This window comes from Ahaetulla prasina, chromosome 13, assembly GCF_028640845.1.
Source record: "Ahaetulla prasina isolate Xishuangbanna chromosome 13, ASM2864084v1, whole genome shotgun sequence".
Taxonomy (NCBI): Eukaryota; Metazoa; Chordata; class Lepidosauria; order Squamata; family Colubridae; genus Ahaetulla; species Ahaetulla prasina.
In genome coordinates, this window is record NC_080551.1 from 10,554,011 (window position 1) to 10,564,962 (window position 10,952).

Below are 10,952 nucleotides of genomic sequence, written 5' to 3' on the forward strand. Positions count from 1 at the left end.
GTTTTTTCCAAGATCTCAAATCTCTTATATCTCAGGTAATTTGTCCTGATTGGAAATTATGGAGGACTTCACAATTGTCGGGAACTTGAAGTGAATTTTGTAATCTGATGTTGTAATCTGTAAATCTACAATGTTTTATAATCTGATGTTCTTTTGTAGAAAAAAAAGTTGCCAATTTATATCTTACGTGTCCATAAATGATTCAGAGTATTTTCTCTTCTCTTCTCTTCTCTTCTCTTCTCTTCTCTTCTCTTCTCTTCTCTTCTCTTCCCTTCCCTTCCCTTCCCTTCCCTTCCCTTCTCTGATAAGACCACGCTTGGAATACTACATCCAGTTCCAGTCACCATGATACAAAAAAGATATTCAGACTATAGAAAGGGTTCAGAGGAGAGCAACAAAGATTGGAGGAGATTGGAGGATAAAACATACAATGAACGGTTGCAGGAACTGGGTATATCCAGGGGTGGGCTTCAAAATTTTTAGCAAGGAGTTCTCTGCCCAGTTGCTGGATGGGTGTGGCCATGGTGGGCATGGCCTAGTCAGCCTCCTGCACCACAGCAGGGGGAGGGAGCATTTTTGCCCTCCCTGGGCTCTGGAGGCTTTCCTTGAGCCTCCAGGAGGTCAAATATGGCCTCCCCAGACTCTGGAGGCCCTCTGGAGACTGGAAATGGGTCCATTTCCAGCATTCCTGAACTTCTGGTATTATTATTATTATTATTATTATTATTATTATTATTATTATTATTATTATTATTATTATTATTATTATTATTATTATTATTATTATTATTTATTTATTTATTTATTTATTTATTTATTTATTTATTTATTTATTTATTTATTTATTTATTTATTTATTTATTAGATTTCTAGACCGCCCTTCTCCCGAAGGACTCAGGGCGGTGTACAGCCAAGATAAAACATAAACCATGTACAATTAAAAACGAATTAAGAAACTTATTATACAATTTGGCCGAAAAATTAAAATATTTAAAATCTAAAAACCCCAATTTAAAACATAAATAAAATTTAAAATTTAAAAAATCTAAACAGTTTAAAAGAAAAGCCTTAAGCCAGCCCCGTGCAAATGAACAGATGTGTTTTCAATTCGCGGCTGTAGGTCCGTTTTTCGCCCTCTCGGAGCCTCTGTGTGCACTCTGCACTTACCTGCATCCAAAACAGGCTGCATGGGGACTCCTGGGAGAGGAAGGGTGGGCGGGGCCAGCTGGAGTGGGATTTTAGGGTTCTCCGAACTGCACAGAATCTTAGCTAGAGGTTCTCCCGAACCCCTGCAAACCCCCAGCAGCCCACCCCTGGGTATATCTAGTCTAACAAAAATAAGGACTAGGGCTGACACAATAGCAGTCTTCTTATATTTGAAAGATGGTCAAATGAAAGAGGGGTTGACCTATTGTCCAAAACACCTGAGGATAGGACAAGAAATAACGGAAGGAAATTTCTCAAAGAGAGATCCAAACTAGAACAAAGGACTAACCTCTTATCCGTGAGAACAATTAATCCATGGAACAGCTTGTCTCCAGAAATTGTGAATACTTCATCACTGGGGGATTTCAAGAAGAGGCTAGGCAGCTATTTGTCCAAAATGGTATAGGACTGTGATGGTGAAGCTTTTCGGCACCGAGTGCCAAAAAGGGAGCATATCGTGCATGTGCGTACACATGCACTTCTCAGGGCGACAACCAGGAAGAGGAGCTGCTCAGGGGGCATGTGTGTGCCAGAAAGGTACCTCTGGTCGCCATGATGTAAAAAAGATATTGAGTCTCTAGAAACAGTGCAGAGAAGAGCAACAGAGATGATTAGGGGACTGGAGGCTAAAACATATGAAGAACGGTTGCAGGAACTGGGTATGTCTAGTTTAATGAAAAGAAGGACTAGGGGAGATATGATAGCTGTGTTCCAATATCTCAGGAGCTGCCACAAAGAAGAGGGAGTCAAGCTATTCTCCAAAGCACCTGAGGGCAGAACAAGAAGCAATGGGTGGAAACTAATCAAGGAGAGAAGCAACCTAGAACTAAGGAGAAATTTCCTGACAGTTAGAACAATTAATCAGTGGCACAACTTGCCTTCAGAAGTTGTGAATGCTCCAACACTGGATGTTTTTAAGAAAATGTTGGATAGCCATTTGTCTGAAATGGTGTAGGGTTTCCTGCCTGGGCAGGGGGTTGGACTAGAAGACCTCCAAGGTCCCTTCCAACTCTATGTTATGTTGTTATGTTATGTTATGTTATGTTATGTTATGTTATGTTATGTTATGTTATGTTATGTTATGTTATGTTATGTTATGTTATGTTATGTTATGTTATGGTTTCTGGCATACTCATGGGCACCGGCCAGCAAGTCTTCCGGTTATTGCCACACATGCGCGTGTGCTGAACAGCTGGCACGCTGACGCTGGAAAACAGAAGAACAGCTCTTCCGGTTTCCGGCACTTCCGCATGCAGAAAGTCCAGCTGATTGTCGCAAATGCATGCATGACAGGAACCCGGAAGAGGAACGGGTGATGCCACACGTGCCAGGGCGACATGGCTCTGTGTGTTACTTTGGGCACACGTGCCATAGGTTTGCCATCACAGGTCTAGGATCTTCTGCTTGAGCATGGACTAGAACAGGGGTTTTCAACCTTGGTCACTTTAAGATTTGTGGACTTCAACTTCCAGAGTTCCTCAGCCAGCAAAACAGGGTTGGAAGGACCTTGGAGGTCTTCTAGTCCAGGGAGTCTAGAAAGCTGGCTGAAGAACTCTGGGAGTTGAAGTCCACAAGCCTTAAAGTGGCCAAGATTGGAGACTCCTGGACTAGAAGACTTCCAAGGTCCTTCCAACCCTGTTATTCTCTATTCTATTCTGTATTCTCTAGGCAGGGCATCGTACCTTAGCTGCTTTCTTCTTTAGGCGGTACTTGTTTATACTTCGGTTCCTGGGTTGGTTAGTAAAGGAATCACGTTCAATTAAGCATAAACTGATGTTTAAATGTGAACATACCTTACATAAAGGTTGGTAGAATGATTTGCAATTCTGGGCTTACACCAATGAAATGGAGACCGGTTTTTTTTTTTAAACTTCCCCAAAGTCTGAGTATGCAAAAACCACAGGTATTCACGCCAGCGTGAATGAATTAATTTATAATATCGACGCCAAGAATTGCTTTGGCTTATATACCTCAACAAATGAGTTACCTGGCTCCAGCAGAGACCAAAGAGAAAAAAACCCCCACCAAAACAACAATAACAACAAAAGGGGGAAAGAGAACCACCAGGTGATACAGCCCAGCCCAGCTTGACGGTTGGTCTCAATTGAACTGCAACCATGAAATGAAACACGGTTCTCTTTGCGAAGGAACCGGTTGAAATTATTTTTTTGCTCGCAGGAGATTTTTCCTCTTGCCAAACGAATAAGGCACAACCGCTGTTTTCTGCCAGCGGTTTAAACATCTGTTCGTGCTGCATGTGTTAGTCTGTAAGACTGTGGAGAATTAGAACTAATCTATGTATTCGGAGAGACCATATGATACAGCTTTAGAGGATCTGTACTATTCCAGAAAGCAGCTGGAAAAATGGCCGTTTTTAATTCCCAGTGTCCGTTTTATTTAACATATGTCATTTGTGCGTGTGAGAGTGCGTGTGTGTGTGTGTGTATCTCTGGGTGTATGAGAGAAGGCTGTTGGGAAATGGATGGGGTTCATTGGTGTTACAGAACGCCCCTTCGACCCTAACAGAAGAGGCTGGTGTCGAAGCCACTTTAAAACTGGATTCTCACACATCTCATTTTATGTCATTCTGTTGAACAGTAAAAAATGAGGATTACCAAATATAGGTAGCCAAAACTAAACAAACTAGATTATGACATAGCTTGTTTTTAAACTTATAGACGCCCTAACACACAATTAATTGAGCGATAATTTATTGAATTAATCCAGCTGCCAAAGTTCATATTCTGCACTAAGCTAATAGCTAGATAGCTGCACTCCTTCCTTCCTTCCTTCCTTCCTTCCTTCCTTCCTTCCTTCCTTCCTTCCTTCCTTCCTTCCTTCCTTCTTCTGTCTCCCTCCCTCCCTCCCTCCCTCCTTTCTTCTGTCTCCCTTGCTCCCCTATGATTCTGATCCCTTCCTTCTTGTCTCCCTCTCTTCCTTCCTTCCTTTCGCCTTCTCTCCCTCCCTCCCTTCTTCCTTCCTTCCTTCCTTCTTCCTTTTTCATTCCTTCCTTCCTTCTTTCTTTCTTCCTCCTCCTCCTCCTCCCTCCCTTCCCTCCCTCCCTCCCTCCCTCCCTCCCTTCCTTCCTTCCTTCCTTCCTTCCTTCCTTCCTTCCTTCTTCCTTCTTTCTTTCTCTCTCTCTCTTTCTTTCTTTTCCTTCCTCCCTCCCTCCTTTCTTCTGTCTCCCTTGCTCCCCTATGATTCTGATCCCTTCCTTCTTGTCTCCCTCTCTTCCTTCCTTCCTTTCGCCTTCTCTCCCTCCCTCCCTTCTTCCTTCCTTCCTTCCTTCTTCCTTTTCATTCCTTCCTTCCTTCTTTCTTTCTTCCTCCTCCCTCCCTCCCTCCCTCCCTCCCTCCCTCCCTCCCTCCCTCCCTCCCTTCCTTCCTTCCTTCCTTCCTTCCTTCCTTTCTTCCTTCTTTCTTTCTCTCTCTCTCTTTCTTTCTTTTCCTTCCTCCCTCCCTCCCTTTCCTTCTCCCTCTCCTCCTCCTATTTCCTTCCTTCCTTCTTCCTTTCCTTTCTTTTACTTGTTTACGCATATTTTTAATTTTTATTATTATTCATTTATTCATACGCAATGTATACAATGTCTCCCACTTGCCTATTGTATACATGCCTTTACAAATGTATTTCCTTTTAGCAAAATTAATAACACTTTTATTCCCAAATAGGTTCACTCAGTCAATTATCCTTTTTGCTCTACCTGTCCCAACTGAAAGCCCTATCGATTGTGGAGCCGGCCAGCAACAGGGAGCCACAGCAGAGGGATGAAAGAGCCACATGCGGCTCCAGAGCCCCGGGTTGCTGACCCCTGGTATAGGATTTACTTATTTATTTATTTTATTTTATTTATTTTGTCACACAGTATATATAAGCATAAGCATGAAATAATTGTACAATATATAAGCATATATATGAATATGAGTATGTAATGACTATATTAATTGGATATAATGAAAGGAAACAATTAGGACAGGAACGGTAGGCACATTGGTGCTCTTATGCACGCCCCTTACAGACCTCGTAGGAATGAGGTGAGGTCAACAGTAGATAGTCTTTGGTTGAAGCTTTGGGGATTTTGGGAAGAGACCACAGAGTCAGGTAGTGTATTCCAAGTATTAACAACACTGTTACTGAAGTCATATTTTCTACAATCAAGATTGGAACGGTTCACATTAAGCTTAAATCTATTGTGTGCTCATGTATTGTTGTGATTGAAGCTGAAGTAGTCTTCGACAGGAAGGACATTGTAATAGATGATTCTATGAGTTAAACTCAGGTCATGTCGAAGGCGGTGGAGTTCTAAATTTTCTAAACCCAGGATTTCTAGTCTGGTGGCATAAAGTATTTTGTTGTATTCAGAGGAGTGGAGAACTCTTCTTATAAAATATTTCTGGACACGTTCAATTATATTGATGTCAGAAATGTGGTATGGGTTCCAAACAGTCAAGCTGTATTCAAGAATTGGTCTAGCAAATGTTTTATATGCTCTAGTTAGTAGTGTAGTGTTTTTGGAGAAGAAGCTGTGCAAGATTAGGTTTACAACTTTTAAGGCCTTTTTTGCAATGTAGTTGCAGTGGGCCTTGGCACTTAGATCATTTGATATGAAAACTCCAAGATCTCTAAGGGTGGGGGTCATCAGTAAGGTAATGTCCGTCAAGCTTGTACTTAGTGTTTAGGTTCTTTTTTTCCAATATTAAGACTGAGCATTTACTGGTTGAGATTTGGAGTTGCCAAGTTTTTGACCATTCAGATAAAAAGTCAAGGTCTTTTTGGAGGATAGCTGTATTGTTGGTGGTGTTAAATAGTTTGACATCGTCAGCAAAGAGAACATAATTACTTGTAATATGGTTACAGAGATCATTAATGTATAATATGAAGAGGGTCGGTCCAAGAATGCTGCCTTGGGGAACTCCACTTTTAACAGGAACAGGATTTGATAGAGCATTGCCAATTTTGACCACTTGTTGTCTGTTTGACAGGAAGGCATTTATCCAATTGTGGAGGGGTCCTGAGATGCCGTAGGATTTTAGTTTTAGGAGAAGTTTATCATGTACTACTAAGTTGAAAGCTTTGCAGAAGTCTATGTAGATTGCATCTATTGCATTGCCCTGATCAAGATTTGTAATCCATATGTTTTTGCAGTGAAGAAGTTGTAAATTACATGATAATTTTTTTCTGAAACCAAATTGTTTATTAGAGAGTAGGTTGTTTGTTTCTAGATGGAGGGTAATGGATTGGTTGATGATAGATTCCATTACTTTGCAGGTGACACAGCAAAGAGAGACAGGTCTGTAATTTTCAACTAGGCTGGGGTCTCCTTTTTTGAAGATAGGGATGACCGTAGTTAGTGACCAAAGTTTGGGAAGGGAACTGGTCGTGAAAGCTTTTTCAAAAATTATGCTTAGGGGTTCTGCTATATTAGTGGAAATCTTTTTTTTTAAAAGTATGCACATAGTCCATCAGGTCCAATAGATAGGGATGGTTTCAGTTTGCGAAGAGCTTTTTCAACATTATCTTCTATGAAATCTATATGTGTTAGGTCGTTGTACTCATTGTTGGTACGATTGGGGAATGTCGGGTATAAGTCATTACTGTTAACAAAGACTGTGCCAAAGAATGTGTTGAAGAGGTGTGCTTTAACTGTTTCTTCATTATATTCTTTGTCGTTAGAATCTTTTAGTGGTGGAATGGATCTCGAGTCTTTAAGTTTGTTGTTCACAAAATTATAAAAAGCACGATTGGAATTTGTGCACAAGAGGTCTTCTTCTCGCTTGGTGTGGTAATTGGCGCATTCATTTTTTATTTGATTGCATATATTTCTGTAGCAGTTTTTGAAATTTGCTACATAGCCCTTTTTGTTTCTTCTCCAAAGGGATTTTTTTTTTGATTGAAGCTTTTTTATTGATATGGGTAATTTGTTTTTTTCTGGTTTTGGTGGTGGTTTGTGGTATATAAAGATTAATGACTTAATGTCCTGCCCGAGCAAAGGGTTGGACTAAAAGACCTCCAAGGTCTCTTCTAACCCTATTATTCTATTTTCTATGTTCTAATGAATGGCTAAGTATATGGTATGAGCACAGCCAGTGTGTATTGGATGTACGGTTCACCCTTGGCATCTTTTATGCTTGGACCATTTTTTTTTTTTTACCTCCCATGGTTCGATGTGAAGAGAAGAAAAAAAAGAAAGGGGGGAGGGGAGAGAAAGGGAATCTTGGGTCATAGGAAGTGAGAGAGGTGTGAGGTTAAAAGAAAAAGCTTTGTCAAGTTAAGAGGATTAAAGTTTTTGGAGTGGGGGGGAGAACCTCTGTATTGGGGTTGTGGGGTGGATTAAGTTCTGTGTCACTACAGAAGACGTGAAAACAGCTCATTTAGGAAAGGATTAATAGGAAAAGGTTCAGCTGGGATGTAGCCCCTTGCCCTCACTTAGGCATTGCCCTGGGCCCCTCACACAGAGCGGGTGGGGGTGGGGCTCCTAACTACAGTATATGAACCATCCAATAGATTGATGCTGTCCCTTAAAGCAGGGGTCTCCAACCTTGGCAACTTTAAGCCTGGAGGACTTCAACTCCCAGAATTCCCCAGCCAGCTCTGAGTTCTGGGAATTGAAGTCCTCCAGGCTTAAAGTTGCCAAGGTCGGAGACCCCAGTTAAAGGAGGGGAGCTTTACTGGCTGGGGAATTCTGGGAGTTGAAGTCCTCCAGGCTTAAAGTTGCCAAGGTCGGAGACCCCAGTTAAAGGAGGGGAGCTTTGCTGGCCGGGGAATTCTGGGAGTTGAAGTCCTCCAGGCTTAAAGTTGCCAAGGATGGAGACCCCAGTTAAAGGAGGGGAGCTTTACTGGCTGGGGAATTCTGGGAGTTGAAGTCCTCCAGGTTTAAAGTTGCCAAGGTCGGAGACCCCTGCCTTAAAGGCAGGTCAATCCATGGGCTGAACTCAATTTTCAATAAATTAGTTTAGCATTGACTTCAGGGGAGAAAGAAACAGAATCACACTGATGTAAGAAGTAGGGAGAAAAGTGGGTGAGGGTCTCATGAAGACTTTACTTCTGGAGTTTTTAAAAAAAGACCCCCTCCATCCCATCTTCTGTACCAAAATGTAACAGTAACTGTCCCAAAGATGCTTTTTCAAGAGGCAGCTGGACTTTCTGGTTTCTCTTTGAAGACATTTTACTTTATTTATTTGTTATTTGTTTATAGTATTATTTGATTGCTTATTAGTAACCTATGACTATCACTAAGTGTTGTATCTTATGATTACCTATCTCCTCCCACTATGACTATAATCATGTTGCTTATATTTTTAGGATTTATATTGTTCTGTTCATTTCCTAGTATGATTTGATCGCTTATTAATAACCTAGACTATCACTAAGTGTTGTATCTTATGGTTCTTGATGAATGTATTTTTTTCTTTTTTTCCTTTTATGTACACTGAGAGCCTATGCACCAAAGACAAATTCCTTGTGTGTCCAATCACACTTGGCCAAAAAAGAATTCTCTTCTCTTCTCTTCTCTTCTCTTCTCTTCTCTTCTCTTCTCTTCTCTTCTCTTCTCTTCTCTTCTCTTCTCTTCTCTTCTCTCCTCTCCTCTCCTCTCCTCTCCTCTCCTCTCCTCTCCTCTCCCCTCCCATTCTATTCTATTCTATTCTATTCTATTCTATTCTATTCTATTCTATTCTATTCTATTCTATTCTATTCTATTTTCATCCAAGAAGCTTGAAGAAGACCCCACATACAGCAATAAAGCAGAAGATGGTTGCTCTAGAACCGTGATGGCAAACCTATGGCATGCATGCCAGAGGTGGTCTGCAGAGCCCTCTCTGTGGCCGTGCACGGCATCACCAGCTGGTCTTCGCGCATGTTGGAGCGTTGGGCGTGTATCGGCCGGCTGGTCTTCGGGTTTCCGGCGCTCCAGCACACACAAAGAACATCTGGTTAGCACACATGCACACGCCAGAAACCGAAAACCAGCTGGCCGGCGCCCGCATGCGTACCAACCAGCTCATTTTTGGGTTTCCGGTGCTCTGGCACGTGTGAAGAACAGCTGTTCTTCGGGTTTCCGGTGCTCCAGCGCATGCACGCACATGCATACACACACACACACACACACACACACACACACACACACACACACATTCTGGTTTGGGCGCTTGGTGCCGAAAAGTTTCACCATCACTGCTGTAGAAGGAAACATTATGGAAATGCATAGAATAATGATGTGTGTCTTTGAATTTTCTTAACAAGCCATGTCTGACCATGAACTGAATGAACTGGGCCAATGACGATGCACGATTAAAGGAGCAGCATCTTCTCTAAACCCTGAGCTAAAGCTACGCACCTCCAGACCACTGTTTCAGACAGATTCCTGCTTGTGGCTCAGCCCCCTGCCAGTACGACGTTACGCCTCCTCCCGTTTTCAGACTGCTTCCCAGAAATTACACTTATATCTAACCACCCTATAAGCCACAATTAAATGAAGAGGGCATGGATGAATGCATTGTGGCGTAAACAATGTGACTTTATTGCTCTACATCTGCAGAGGGCATACGCCAACGTTTATTCTCCCCAAGTCTGCACATAGGGATGAATCATCTGACGCCACAACTGGAGCCGAGTCCACAAAACAACACAAACAGAAACAAAGACTGGGGGAGAACGCAAACGCAATCAAGGGACAAGTGTGGTTGCTGCTGACATAACTGATCAAAGGGCCGTAGGACGTCAGACTCCCCTGAGAATCCTCCTCCTTATGGGCTGATCTTCTGATCTTCTCCTGGTGGTGGCGTCCATCTTGATTTCACGCCTTAAATATTTGTTGTTTGCTTATTAATGAGGAATAAAACCAGGGGTGGGCTTCAAAAATGTTATCAAGGGATTCTCTGCCCAGTTGTGGGGTGGGCGTGACCATGGTGGGAGTGGCCTAGTCAGCCTCCTGCACCATGGCAAGGAGGGGAGTTTTTGCCCTCCCCGGCTCTGGAGGCTTTCCTCAAGCCTTGGGGAGGGCAAAAACAGCCTCCCCAGGCTCTGGATGCCCTGTGGAGGCCTGAACTTCCAAGTAGGCCCATTCTTTGCCCTCCCTGAGCCTCCGTGTGCGCCCTGCACTTACCTGCATCCAAAATGGGCCGCGTGGGGACTCCTGGGAGGGGAGGGGTGGGGTAGGGCCGGTCCAGCCAGGAGTGGGATTTGGGGGTTCTCCAAACTGCACAGAATCTTAGCTAGAGGTCCTCCCGAACCCTTACAAACCCCCAACAGCCCACCCTTGAATAAAGTGTTCCCAAAAGACCCTGCTGCTCTTAATTTATCCCGCTCTTTCTTTTTCTCCATTAAAAGTTCTTGTCCTTAAAAAACAAAAAACAAAAGTGCCTCGGGAAGATCTATCAGTTCTGCTCTCTTTCCTGTACAATGAATAAAGTCAAGCAAAATAAATTAGTTAAGCATGTTTTCCTGCCTCTGATGTCATCTGTTGTTATCACCAGGCTGTTATTGTAACTGAAGACATCAAAGAGTGTTTTAATTTATAAGGGGTCCATGGGCCAAACTGAAACAGGTGCTGAGGTAAGGACCAGGTTGCTGTGGTAACACCTTACAACAGGGCCCCCCAACCCTGTGTTCATGGACCGGCACCGGGCTATAGCATGCCAGAAACCAGGCAGCACAAACAAACAAAGCCCCATCACACAAAACTACATTCCCACCAATCCATGGAAAAATCTCTCTCCGCAGAACCGGTTGCTGGTATCCAAAAGCTTGGG

The 10,952-nt window shown here is 42.8% G+C and overlaps 1 protein-coding gene across 2 annotated transcripts in view; it reads left to right on the forward strand.

Annotated features, from left to right (window-relative positions):
* The window catches only part of ASB7 (ankyrin repeat and SOCS box containing 7), an 84,310-nt gene extending 73,669 nt beyond the window's left edge, over positions 1-10,641 (forward strand). For both annotated transcript variants that reach the window (XR_009152056.1, XM_058156818.1), the window contains 2 exons: positions 4,875-5,017; positions 9,445-10,641. Coding sequence is in view for 1 of the 2 variants with exons in the window: in XM_058156818.1 (XP_058012801.1) it covers positions 4,875-5,011 (137 nt within the window). In the remaining variant the exon portion in view is untranslated. The remainder of the gene's footprint in view (positions 1-4,874; positions 5,018-9,444) is intronic.
* Positions 10,642-10,952: the final 311 nt, after the last annotated feature.